Source organism: Leucopleurus acutus (genome assembly GCF_964270905.1).
Source record: "Leucopleurus acutus genome assembly, chromosome: 1".
Taxonomy (NCBI): Eukaryota; Metazoa; Chordata; class Mammalia; order Artiodactyla; family Delphinidae; genus Leucopleurus; species Leucopleurus acutus.
Window position 1 is genome coordinate 89892814 of NC_139142.1, and position 14211 is coordinate 89907024.

Sequence of the window (14211 nt, forward strand, 5' to 3'; positions counted from 1 at the left end):
TCTGCCCATCTTCTTATCAGCCACCAACATTTCTGTTTGTGGTTCTGGTGATTTTGCTGTGATAACATATGTAGTTACCTCAAAAACTCTTGCAAATTGGCCTCAAATTTCAATATGCTCACCAGATGCTTTCATCAGACTTGGCATGGTTCCATCTTTGGCCTGTGTTTTCAGAGATACCTCCTCCACCACTGCCATCTTTCTGATGGGAGGGAGGGCATTGGAGAGCTGGTGGTGAAAATTGAGCTGATTGCAAATGACAAAACAGTTTCATCACAGCAGAGAGATCTTTCCAAACTATTTCTGTTTTCCCGTAGCTAAGTGGGATTTCTGAGGAGGGGCTGCTCTGATTTCATCTTGGCCCACCATGAGGTTCTTCCTGCTTTGTGCCTACATGCTGCTTCTGATGATTTCCCAGCTGAGAGCAGTCAGCTTTCCTGAAGACGATGAACCCCTTAATACTGTTGACTATCACTGTAAGTAATCTAAAGAACATTCTCCTTTTCTAAGAAGGAAGCTTTTTTGGTTTTGATTTTCTAAGCATATTCATCTTTAGAAAGAGAGAGAGCGTTTTATGTCTTTATAATGTTTTACATACTAATTTATCCATAATCATTTCCTAGCGTCTGGAGAAAATGGGACAGTTTAGTTAGGTGCTTTTCTAAAGCAGCCCATATATAGGTTATATGTTTTCAGTTAAAAGAAAAAGACCATTTGCTGACATTCACTGTCCTTTATTCATTCATATTCAAGACCCTAAGAGGGGAATTTAGTTAAAACCCTTTTACAACTAGTATATACAGCTAATCAATGCTGTATATCGATTCTTCAGCTCCGTAATCCTGACTGATGGTTTAGCCCATTTTTACTTGCAGATTCAAGGCAATATCCGGTTTTTAGAGGACGCCCTTCAGGCAATGAATCACAGCATAGGCTGGACTTTCAGCTGATGTTGAAAATTCGAGACACACTTTATATTGCTGGCAGGTAATTTTCCTCTCGTTGGTTTATTAGATTAAAATTCTTTTCTCTTGTGGTGCTTGCATTAATGTGTCTAGTTCATGAAAAACTAATATGTATTGTGATCAAAAATTGCAAGTAGCCAAAAATATTCACCCGGAAGAGTCAGTGTTGTGTACCAGGAACAAAATATAGCAAAAACCTTTCGCAGTCTTATTTTATTACTGCCATCAAGAAATCATGCACCATTCTTTATTCCTAAAGCAGCAGGAGAAAAAAATCATTCTTTATTCTTTTTTTAACTTGGAATTATTCAACACATATTAGAAGTATGTCTGTGCTAATACCAAGTAGCAGTTTGACCCATGCCTGAAGAGCTTTCTTTGCTCCCTAACCACAGTGATATATAAAAGCGACTCACTAATGAAAAAGCACTCTTTGTTGACTTTGTCGGAGACAGAGAAAATCCAAATGATCTCCAAAACACAATAAAAGCAGATCTGTAAAAATAAAATAAGAATCAGCTTAACGTTTTTATGTGTTCGCATGATATGACTTACTGCCTTGTTTCCAACAGGGATCAAGTTTATACGGTAAACTTAAATGAAATCCCCCAAACAGAAGTAATACCAAAGAAGGTGAGCAAGTGGAGTTGGCAAATTTATTTGCACTCTCTCAGAACTTGGTTAATGTCCCTCTCCCCTCGATATTTAAAATATTGAACTTTGGTTTGCTTGATTGATACAGAAACTGACATGGCGGTCAAGACAACAGGATCGAGAAAACTGTGCTATGAAAGGCAAGCATAAAGTAAGTGAAACAAACAAGTGCCTACTAGACTGAGTCTCTGTGGGGGCTTGAGCCCACAGTGTAAGCATATGGAATGTCTAATGTTAATGTAATTGTTACTTTCTTTAGGATGAATGCCACAACTTTATTAAAGTATTTGTTCCGAGAAACGATGAGATGGTTTTTGTTTGTGGCACCAATGCTTTTAATCCCATGTGTAGATACTATAGGGTAAGTATATTTTATACAATGTGCTTTTTTTAAATCAACTTTTCTTCCTTTACGGGAATGTCGTTAGCGTCAAATCCTTTCTCCTATAGACCCAGTAATTTGTTTTATCTCTAATGCTATGGAGGAATAAAGACAGAATTCTTCCCGTAGAATTTCAGTGCAAATAAAGCAGTATTGCCTTCAAACATGTACATTGAACAGATGTGACACTAGCTGTTTATTTTTCTTTTGTAGTTGAATACCTTAGAGTATGATGGGGAAGAAATTAGTGGCTTGGCAAGGTGCCCATTTGATGCCAGACAAACCAACGTTGCCCTTTTTGCCGGTAAGATTCTTTAGTGTAATGAATATAAATGATTAATGACATTGAAGGTGCAAAAGGAATTTAAAGGAAGAAAAAAGCTCATAACTAGGATAGCTACCTCGACACAGGTGTTTCAAAGACTAAAAGCTGGGCTTCCCTGGTGGCGCAGTGGTTGGGAGTCCGCCTGCCGATGCAGGGGACACGGGTTCGTGCCCCGGTCCACATGCCGCGGAGCGGCTGGGCCCGTGAGCCATGGCCGCTGAACCTGCACGTCCGGAGCCTGTGCTCTGCAACGGGAGAGGCCACAACAGTGAGAGCCCCGCGTACCGCAAAAAAAAAAAAAAAAAAGACTAAAAGCTATGAACAAGTTTTCAAAAAAGAGGAATTAAACGTGAGCACATTATAAGTATTCTGACACTTGGCTCTGTTGTTAACTAGGCCAGTGACCCTGAATAAGTTGCTTAACTTTTTGGTGCTTCAGTCCCTCATCTGTAAACTTAGATAATACCGTGGGTCAACCTGTCACAGGTTGATTCTGAGCATCGGGTTTAGATTTATTTGTATATGTAGCAATAATGTAGGTGAAGTCACTCCAGAGGATATAATACCCTATATAAGATAACACACTTAGGATAATTATGGCTGTTTTATCTAATTTATAACTTTGGTTTCAGATGGGAAGCTGTATTCTGCCACAGTGGCTGACTTCCTGGCCAGTGATGCCGTTATTTACCGAAGCATGGGCGATGGATCTGCCCTTCGTACTATAAAATATGATTCCAAGTGGATCAAAGGTATCTTTGAAGAACGGCTTTGGGAGATCACCAAGGGAAGTACCATGGCCGAGTGGGAACAGGAGACCTGGGCATCAGGAAATTCAGTGCATGACTTTATACTGTTTATTTAGAGCCAAGTGCAAGCTGCCTTGGTTGTGAACGGAGCGTTAATGGGGGATGAGGAGACCAGTAGCCACGTCAGGAAAGTAGATTTTTATCCTAAGGGACCTCAGAAAAAAGATCTCAATTCTGTGTGCCATTTGCCTAACTCTAAATGCATGTGATAATCCTTGCCCGCTTCCATCTACCTACCCTGGAAAGATAACCCTGGGAATCAGTAGTTCGTATCTGCGGAGTTATTTTGATCTTTGGAGTCTAGAAATCAAGGTGTTTTATTTTCAGCATAAGAAGTTTCCTTCCCTAGGTAACTACAAGTTAATGAATAAATCTGTTGAAACAAAGACCTTTGTTGTAGTTCATTTCCCTGTAGGCTTTTTCTAGTCCATTAGCTAACATTAAAGACTCTGGGTTCCCTGAAGCTTCAGCACACCCATACTGGGATCCACAGACTCGTTGGCATATCAGAGTTCTCCTTGGCTTGAATGTAGCAGTGTGACATCTGTCAGTCATGCCTGGCAGTCAGGGTCTGATACTAATTGAATTATCCTTTAGGAACCAGTTTGTTTTCAATTTCTCTTTCAGAACCACACTTTCTTCATGCCATAGAATACGGAAACTATGTCTATTTCTTCTTCCGAGAAATTGCTGTCGAACATAATAATTTAGGCAAGGCAAGTATATGATTGTGCCCTCATACTGCATGGAATTGAGCCCGCTTTGGTAAAGTCTTTGCATATTTTCCAGCACTCAAAGCATTTAGGGCCAAGTGCAGAGAGGTGAGTTGCTTATCCTGAGAATAATTGCTGTGGAATGCCTGCACAACGGCCAGAGTGGGAACAGCAGCCTTGGGCCTTGAGATTTCTTTTTTTTCTTTTCCTGTTACTACAGAGAATGTTCTGCAGGCTCCCTTGAGCTATGGATGCTTTAACTCTTTAGAATCTATTGATAGCTATTCTTTCTCAGCGTCAGAAGGCAGGATGGAAAGCAAGGGCCCCTGTTCACTGTTGAATACTTCAGTACAAGCCCATATGATTCTGAAATATTGCGGCCCCTTCTATGCCAGGTTTAAGAATGGTGCATTTTGTTAACAATATGAGAACAGAGCATGGGAATGGTTTCCATTCAGCCGGGCCGTTCGATAGCTCACTTCTTATGGAGCTTGTTTGGCAGAGCAGGAAAATGGCCCTTTTTTCTCACAGATAAATCTAGTTGACATTCTTACTATACAGATCCCTAGGGAGAAGGCTGCCGGAGTCTTTTGAACCACATGTATCTTTAACATGTTTCATCCCTCCCTTATCTGGCAGCTTTTTCTTCCCGTTCTTCCAACGTGCTCATAACCCCGTTGCTTTGCTTTTGTCCCGTGGGCAGGCTGTATATTCCCGTGTGGCCCGCATATGTAAAAACGACATGGGTGGCTCCCAGCGGGTCCTGGAGAAACACTGGACTTCATTTCTGAAGGCTCGTCTTAACTGTTCTGTCCCCGGAGATTCCTTTTTCTACTTTGATGTTCTGCAGTCTGTCACAGACATAATACAAATCAATGGCGTCCCCACTGTGGTCGGGGTGTTTACCACACAGCTCAACAGGTGAGAACAGATCCCCGGCGCTTCAAAAGGCCAAGAACAGGCCCATTGTCTCCTGATACCCTTCCTCTTTTTCAGCATTCCTGGTTCTGCAGTCTGTGCATTTAGCATGGATGACATTGAAAAAGTATTCAGAGGACGGTTTAAAGAACAGAAAACTCCAGATTCTGTTTGGACAGCAGTCCCTGAAGACAAAGTACCGAAGCCAAGGTAAGAAAAAAAAAAAAAAACGGAGAGGATTTTTGTCTTTGACAAAACCCTCCGGTCATGGGAAGCATCCGTCCTCAGAGAGCAGCTGGGCCAACCTCCCACTCCAGGAAGGGTCCCTGTGCAGCGCTACAGACAGAAAGTCAGTGAATATGACTCTGAGAGCCTGAATATGGAGAGCCCCCAGAGTTCAGGGAAATAGCATCGCTCCTCTGGTTTGGTTCACTCTCCTTTCTCTCTTGACCTCGTCTTCCACAATGGACACTTAATCCCTAGATACAAATTGTGAGGGGGAACCAAACACACTATGTTCCTTTCAGGCCTGGCTGTTGTGCAAAGCACGGGCTTGCCGAAGCTTATAAAACCTCCATCGATTTCCCGGATGAAACCCTGTCGTTCATTAAATCCCACCCCCTGATGGACTCTGCCGTCCCACCCATTGCCGACGAGCCCTGGTTCACAAAGACTCGGATCAGGTAAGACTGTGCAGAAACACGGGCCCTCTCCCATCCAGTGGCTTCCCTTCCTGTTGGCCGCCCCCCTGACCTGGCTCCCCTCCTCCGGCAGGTACAGACTGACGGCCATCGCCGTTGACCATTCCGCGGGACCCCACCAGAACTACACAGTCATCTTTGTTGGCTCGGAAGCTGGCATGGTACTTAAAGTTTTGGCAAAAACCAGTCCTTTCTCTTTGAATGACAGCGTGTTACTGGAAGAGATTGAAGCGTACAACCATGCAAAGTAGGTATATTATACGAGAACACTTCCTAGTACTTCCAGTGTGTGTTTCATCTAGTCATTTCCTTCCAGCCCTCTAAATTAGCAGTGGTTTGGCATATCAGTGTTTTGTTTTGTTTTTTTCCTCACTGAAATAAAACCCGGGTTTGTTGTTTTCCTGAGTCCGCTAGGGCTTGGAGGGTAGACAGTGATGAGTTTAAAAATAATTCAGCCCTTGTTTGTCACCTATGGAAAATGAGAATATTTTATCACCACCCTCTTACCTTGAAGATATATTTCAGGATGCTACGTGGAGCAGACAGCTGATTGCAAACACACACACACAGTACACCGTAATTCTTCTAACCACTGATATAAAAAATTATGTGGACCATTAAAACAAACAAGAAATAGATGAGAGAAATGGAGCAAAGAAGACTAAGGAGAGATCCAGAAGTATCTAGTACAGGAAGATTTAAATGCACTAAAACATTATCCTTTTTCTTCCCTATAGTCTAACATGCTGTTCACAAATGCAATTCCCTTCGATCATCAGAACGGGAAGCCAATCTTTAAAAAACCCTTTGTCCAGCTTGAAATTAAACCAGCCATGCAGAGCAGTAGAAGATGAATCACATCATTATTACTTCCTAAACTACGTGCTTGCCTGGTTTGCTACTGAGAATATTCCTTAACGCCTCCCCGGCTCTCAATAATTGCAAAAACCAAAGCTCACTTGCCTCATGTAGTTCCTGTAGCTTTTGACTTACTAAACGTCTATCTTCAAAATGTCTCCCACAATATAGGTGCAATGCGGAGAATGAGGAGGACAGAAGGGTCATCTCACTCCAGTTGGATAAAGTTCATCATGCTTTATACGTGGCGTTCTCTAGCTGTGTTATCCGCATCCCCCTCAGTCGCTGTGAGCGTTATGCATCATGTAAAAAGTAGGCTGATGTTTCTTTCCTTATCCCGGGTCTTACAGCATCATTACCTTTGATGATGAGAAAATTCAAGTTACGTTCTGTTTGGTTTTATACAGGTCTTGTATTGCATCTCGAGACCCGTACTGTGGCTGGTTAAGCCCAGGGGCCTGTGGACAAGTGACCCCAGGGATGCTGTAAGTATACTTTGTCACATTAGCTGAGATCTTCTCCAGATGTGCTTCTATCTTCTCCAGGGACTCTAAAGCTAGAAATTTTAGAAAACTTCCAATAGCACTACTTTTCTTTTTTGCTTTACTCTTCTTTCTTTCTTTCCTTTTTTCTGTTTTTTGTTTTTTGTTTGTTTGTTTTGTATGGGAGAAGGAAAAAAAGAAAATCTGGAGCTGTGAGAGGGAAAGGAGATTGTAGACAGTGAAATACCTACGGGAAATGGATGGAGAGAAAGAACCAATTCTCCTCTGCTCTCTTAAACATTCTAGTTACCAAATGTTTACTAGAAATACTCATTTTAGCAAGCTATGTTGAAATGTCCTTTGTTTTTTTCTGTCTGCTCATTCTTACTAATCCATCTGTGTTCTTGGTTCTGCTCTGGTTGTCACTTGTGTTCCTATGAAGGCTGTTAACTGAAGACTTCTTTGCTTTCCATAACCACAGCGCTGGAGGATTTGAACAGGACACGGAATATGGCAACACAGCCCATCTAGGGGACTGCCATGGTAAGACCGAATCTTCCTTTCCCTCCTGGTGCTTCTTTTTGACCACATTTGCACGTGAACATTATTTTACAATCAGCCTTTTATAATGACTCAGGACACATGCCACCTAGCATTTAACTTAAACGTCACAAAAGCTGAGCTGTTTGGTCATGGGGATACATTAGAGAAGAATCTTACTTTTTTTTTTTCCTTCGCCATTTACAATCTTGTAGGAAATCTAGAGAAAGGTAGTCTAAGCAGTAGGTGACTCTTTTAATTTATAGTCCTTTCTTTTGACTTTTTGAGTTAATTGGAATTCGTAAATTTTTGCTTTCTTTTGGTTACTTTTTACTGATTACTTGTTCCTTTAATTCTTTTAGAAATTTTGCCTACTTCAACTACACCAGATTACAAAATATTTGGCGGTCCAACATCTGGTTAGTTTTTTTTAATTTTTTTGAATTAACAACCTTTTCTTTCCTTCAGTTCAGCATTTTCAGCCCCTTCTCCCTTCCTTTTGCACAGTTTGGCAGCCCTTCATTTTTCTGCTTTGACTCATAACCCCCCTGATGGTCCGAAAGACTTTTTCTTATTCAGCACTTCACCCTGTGTAGCATGTTAACAGCCCATCATTGACCAAGGCACATCCTTTAAGAAAAATCCAATGGATTAACATAGGCTGCATTCCAGCTGCACGCCCGTCCACCCAAGCTTTCTTCTCTCTCACCCCTGTGCATTGTGAATGTTCCCTCTGGTCATCTATACTCAATGGATGGCAGAATTTCATTATTTACCCCTTCTCTCCTCACCTTTCCTAAGACCTAGTAAACAAATACACATTTCCCCAAAATGTGTATTTATAAATTTGAGAGATCTTTTCTGAATGGTTTGTGGTGATCCTAGAAACCTTTGAATGTTGTGGTCTCAGTGGTGTGAAAAAGGTTCCCATCGAATGAAGCTGGTTTCTGATGTGTTCAGATGGTCGCTGGGCTCCCTGTGCCCCTCTTGTCTGCATCCGTTTTGGAGTCTTCATCTGTGACCGTTGCACCAGTCTGAATTGGGGTCTCCAGGGGTTTAACCTAAGATCACATGCTTACATTCTGAGGGAAAATCTGCTTGGCAGAAATCAGTAATAGACACACAAAGAGGTTAAGTTACTCTCGATCCTGTTGCTGGTTCTAAAACTTACCAGCAGTTTCATTCCTCAGAGGGGAGAAAAGGATGGAAGATCTTGTGTATCAGAACATCCTTATTCAGCTTGTGAATGCCATTTCTTTTGCATGAGTTGCTGCTAACTCTTTGGAAGAAACTCCCCGGGCATTTTGGAAGGCACGGACAAGGTTCATCCCTGCTTCAGTGCTTTACCATGGATGGTGAGCCCTCAGTGCAGTCAGTAATCTACAGATAGACAAGATGTCTGTGGTAAAGCAGGACAGCCTTTGTCAGGTCTAAAATCAAGTGTCTATGCAGACCTAATCAGGTGTTTTCTGATGACGTTACACTGTAGGTTCCCCAGTGAAGGCAATACAGTTTCCAACCATCTATGAAAATGCTTTAAACAAATATACACAAAAGAAGTGATGTTGTCTCACAAAAGGATGAGAAACTAGCAATTAGTCTTTGGGATTCGTCGTACCTTTTACATGAGTGTCATTAATCACCGCAGAGGCTTCGTAGAGGAGTATTTTCAGTGTCTTCAAGTTCGAAATCTGCTTAATATGTCTTTATTGTTCATTTTTAGCTTATATTTTTCCCTTGCAAGAAAAGGATTTGGTATAATCTCCTTGGATGTGTTTTTATGAAATCCTAGAACAGGCTTTCTCATAAAATTTGCTTAAACTTTACTTGAAAATACAACAGACCAGTCAGAAGCCATCCGCTGTCACTACCCATGTTAATAAAAATCTGTTTGCCACCACAGACATGGAGGTATCTTCATCTTCTGTTACCACAATGGCAAGTATCCCAGAAATTACACCTAAAGTGATTGATACCTGGAGACCTAAACTGACCAGCTCCCGGAAATTTGTAGTTCAAGATGACCCAAACACTTCTGATTTTACTGATCCTTTATCAGGTATCCCAAAGGGTAAGGCCTCACCAGGGAACTAATCTCTCACTGAGTGGAAACCTGATTCCTAATATCTCTGAGGAACGTGTGGAGGTGAAGCCGGACGGAGCTGCCTCTGTTGTTACCATCGCCGCCGCTGGCCACACTCACACCGGTTTTCTGTGGTTACGTGGAGTGTGCATTCCTTAGCCGATGAAAGAGGTGGAAAGCTGTTGAAGAAGGAGTTGGTAAAACAGCCACTCAGACAATCGAATCCGTGTCGGCTTCTGTCTGAAAAAGCTACACTCTGCTGGGTATCAGAGAATTCCGAGGGTCGTCCCAGCGATATCCAAAAGCAAAACTCATTAATTGCAAATATCCTGATATCGGATGTTTTGTGGAGGAGCCTTTCCCAGACTTTTGTTTAGCTGCAATTTACAATGCAATCTGAAAAGTACGGGAGGCGCGAAGTTGTTTGAATGCCACAAGCACTGAAACCTAACAGAGTGCTCGTCCGTAACTATCATTTTCAGCCCGTAATAGAAGCATTTATCAGAGAGCTGTCTGCTGAGTTACCTTGTTAGACAGATCACTCTGGGAAAAAATCTATTCTTTAGTGCTTCCCAAACTGTGGTATCAGGTTTCCAATCAGTTTTTATAGCAGTGCATTGTCATTTATGATTTACATCTATTGATTTTGGTTTTATTTGTTTTCATTGTAAACAATTTTATAATCATTCTTCCTCTTTTATTTTCTTTAGTAATTCCATTTCTCTCTACGTTTCTTTCTTTGTCTTTCACAATGCCACTGAATTCCATAGCCCTCGACATTGGTGAAAAACAACTAATGTTCAAAGGCCTTAGTACTAACCTAAAGCAAGAGAATCTTCAAATCACTCTGACTTACCTTACTCTGGGATAGCTGTGCTTGTAGCATGTAACAGACTTGGATACCTCTTAAACTAACATGTCTAGATGTCTGTGGTTGCATTAAAAATCCCAATAATTATAAACTAATTCACTCTTCTATTTCTAGTCTAATTTAGATATTTCTTAAATATCTTAAGACAATTGGATAATATTACTTAACATAGTATATTTCCTTAGACTGTCTGGATTTCTTTCATAGCAGGCAATTCAAGAGTGCTTCACTCCAAGATGGAATGAAAAAAAAAAAAATCAAAGTAAACATGAGAGGCTATATTTGTAGCTAACAGTGACCAAGCAGATGCTTTTAGTTGGTGAACGAACTATATACTTTCATTCTAATTAAGATAGCATAATTGTATTAGCATAATTATTTTAGCAAAATATATATTTATACCAATTCATACATTTCCCTAATCCCAGTAGCTGCCCTTTAATCCTGATTTATGAATTAAGAGAAAATCGTGAGAAAAAAACATTTTATGAGTTTAAAATGGGCCACTTAGAAAATATATACCTTCTAGCTCTAATTTTTAGGTAGAAACCCTTAAAATTTTGAATGTTATGTAACAACTATGTAAGAGGGATTGGAGGGGAAAAGACAAATACAGATCAGTGGAAGATTAGAGTTGTCCTGGTATTTGTAGCGATCATAAATGTCTCTGGGGATCCTATTGGGATTAAAGGAAAAAATATGGAATTTTGGAGTCCACCTCACCCTCCAAGCTAAGCATATGGACCATGTGAAGGTAGTGTTGGTTCAGTGGAAGCCACTTGCTGGCTCATCTTGTTTTAAAGAAGCTCCTCACTCAGACTCTTCTCCTGTGTGTCTGTTGCAGGTGTACGATGGGAAGTCCAGTCTGGAGAGTCCAACCAGATGGTCCACATGAATGTCCTCATCACCTGTGTCTTTGCGGCTTTTGTCTTGGGTGCATTCATTGCAGGTGTGGCAGTATACTGCTATCGTGACATGTTTGTTCGGAGAAACAGAAAGATCCATAAAGATGCAGAATCTGCCCAGTCGTGCACGGACTCCAGTGGAAGTTTTGCCAAGCTGAATGGTCTCTTTGACAGCCCAGTCAAGGAATATCAACAGAATATAGATTCTCCCAAATTGTATAGTAACCTGCTGACCAGTCGGAAAGAGCTGCCACCCAGTGGAGATACGAAATCCATGGTCATGGACCATCGAGGCCAACCTCCCGAGCTGGCTGCTCTCCCGACACCTGAGTCTACACCTGTGCTTCACCAGAAGACCCTGCAGGCCATGAAGAGCCACTCAGACAAGGCCCACGGCCATGGGGCTTCAAGGAAGGAAACCCCCCAGTTTTTTCCTTCTAGTCCCCCACCGCATTCCCCCCTAAGTCATGGACATATCCCCAGTGCCATTGTCCTTCCTAATGCTACCCATGACTACAACACATCTTTCTCAAACTCCAACGCTCACAAAGCTGAAAAGAAACTTCAGAACATTGACCACCCTCTTGCAAAGTCATCCAGTAAAAGGGATCACCGGCGGTCTGTGGATTCCAGAAACACCCTCAACGATCTCCTGAAGCATCTAAATGACCCAAATAGTAACCCCAAAGCCATCATGGGAGACATCCAAATGGCCCACCAGACCCTAATGCTGGATCCCGTGGGACCTATGTCTGAGGTCCCGCCCAAGGTCCCTAACCGCGAGGCCTCACTCTACTCTCCTCCCTCGACTCTCCCCAGAAATAGCCCAACCAAGCGAGTGGACGTCCCCACCACTCCTGGCGTCCCAATGACTTCTCTGGAAAGACAAAGGGGTTATCATAAAAATTCCTCCCAGAGGCACTCTATATCTGCTATGCCTAAAAACTTAAGTTCACCAAATGGTGTTTTGTTATCTAGACAGCCTAGTATGAACCGTGGAGGCTACATGGCCACCCCCGCAGGGGCGAAGGTGGACTATATTCAGGGAACACCGGTGAGTGTTCATCTGCAGCCTTCCCTCTCCAGACAGAGCAGCTACACCAGTAACGGCACCCTTCCCAGGACGGGACTAAAGAGGACACCGTCATTAAAACCCGATGTACCACCAAAGCCTTCATTTGTTCCCCAAACCCCATCTGTCAGACCACTGAACAAATATACTTACTAGGCCTCAAGTGTGCTCTTCCCCATGTGGCTTTATCCTGTCCATGTTGCTGAGAGGATGATGTTGTAAGGGTACGTTAAGACAAGAGACTCGCTTGTATTTTAAGAGAACCAAGTGGCCAAAGAAACGCTTCCTAACTTTGGCAACATCAGAACTTGCCATACGTAGCTACTGCAGCAAGGCTTCTGTGTACTTGCCCGAAAACAAAGGAAGGTGCTGGTCATTCCATTTCTTTTGTTTGAAACTAAAGAGAGATGTGGCTCCGAGGGGCTACCTGTAACCAGTATAAAGAGCTGATACAGTGCTCAGAAGAATCTGTCTGTGAGCAAATACTTGAAAATGGGTTCAACTTAGACTGCCATTCTGTGTGGTCTTCCCATTAAATGTGAACATTTTAATATGTATGCATTCACCTTGCCTCTTGCACAAATGTCAAAAAACAATGGTAATGTCTCAAAGAAAAGAAGTTGTAGATTACCAAACAATTTGCTAAAAATTCAGTCTTTGACCCAAACTGTAGCATTTTTTTACGTGTGGCATTTTTTTTCATGCCACCAACGAACTGTGTTGCGTGTGCATGTGTGTGTGCGTGTGTGCGTGTGTGTGTGTGCGTGTGTGTGTGTGTGTGTGTGTGTGTGTGTGTGTGTTCTGTCTCCACTAGGATTTGTTTAGGTGCCCATCGCATCTTTTAGTGCTATGGAGTTATTTACATCGCACATTACTGAACAAGAGACAATAACTTCTTCCCACAGCAGTCCATTGGGTTCAGCTTTGAGAAAGAAAGAAAACCGAGGCTGATTTTGACGGTCAAAATGATTAACTTGACTTACGTGTTACCCAATGCCAGAATGTAAGAGTTCTAAGTAATTTTGTGCTGCTATTCACTAAAACTTCTACAACAGTCTTGCCAGCTTAAGGAGATGGAGATGATAAGAGGTATCCTTGATTCATCCACCAGTATTCAGTAGTAAAATTCACCTGTCCACTGTGAATCCGAGCCGGAATCACTCTCCTCAACCTTGGACACACTAACGAGGTTTTATTTTGATGGTGTTTGGTTTCTCCCATGTAGTAAAATTCCTCTTCTTTTAATTCCCCCTAACCCCAAGGTAAAACAAACACACACACACACACACACACACACACACACACATACACACAAAACAGAAGACAAAAGAAGGGGATGTGAGAGGGTTGTAATTGGCTTAGCAGAAACAGTCTGTGAAAACCTAATAGTGGTGCAATCACGTTGTCTATGTTGTGTGATGTGAGAATTTTCTCCTAAGTCATGCAGGTAATGACAGTATACTGTACATATTACATGTGAGTTTACCTAAATCTGTGCATTTTGTGCCTTATTCATGAGAATGATAGAAGTACTCAAATATGTCAAGTGTTTTCAGTATAGCACATCATTTACTGAGTGCCAGTTGTAAATGTTTTTCAACCAGCACCTGAAAAGACTTTTAAAAAATCCTAACAATCTAGAACAGTTAATTGTAAAACAATCTATCCAAATAGCTGCATTACATCCTTTGCCATGATAAACATTCCACTCCTACTTTCTTAAGGATGAAACAGTGATAATGTGAAGTCAAATGAGGTTTCCTGGGTAATGTGACACCTGCGGAAACCGTACAGTCATTTATTTGTAGTTTTGCAGAAGCCACTTAGAGTTGATTATGTGCAACCCTGATGACGATTTCGGTTCATATGCTGCACACCACGGTTTATTGAACCTCATCTAGAAAGTATCAAGGCAGAGGAATGCTCCTGACTT

General features: G+C 41.8%; 1 protein-coding gene across 6 annotated transcripts; it reads left to right on the forward strand.

The window, feature by feature from the left end:
- Window positions 1–367: 367 nt before the first annotated feature.
- SEMA6D (semaphorin 6D) lies at window positions 368–12434 on the forward strand (the record flags this gene model as incomplete). 6 transcript variants are annotated; one of them, XM_082836248.1, is made up of 18 exons in its annotated part: window positions 368–476; window positions 876–987; window positions 1538–1598; window positions 1708–1770; window positions 1879–1980; window positions 2215–2305; window positions 2959–3078; window positions 3763–3851; window positions 4552–4769; window positions 4845–4976; window positions 5294–5449; window positions 5541–5714; window positions 6497–6637; window positions 6733–6810; window positions 7250–7350; window positions 7710–7766; window positions 9251–9418; window positions 11146–12434. In XM_082836248.1, 18 exons carry the CDS (start codon window positions 368–370, stop codon window positions 12432–12434), a joined length of 3261 nt encoding a protein of 1086 aa, XP_082692374.1. The 6 variants fall into 6 exon arrangements, with proteins under 6 accessions (XP_082692374.1, XP_082692375.1, XP_082692377.1 ...); XM_082836249.1 differs by having other exon boundaries at window positions 7289–7350; XM_082836251.1 differs by lacking the exon at window positions 9251–9418 and having other exon boundaries at window positions 7289–7350.
- Between the last annotated feature and the right edge of the window lie 1777 nt (window positions 12435–14211).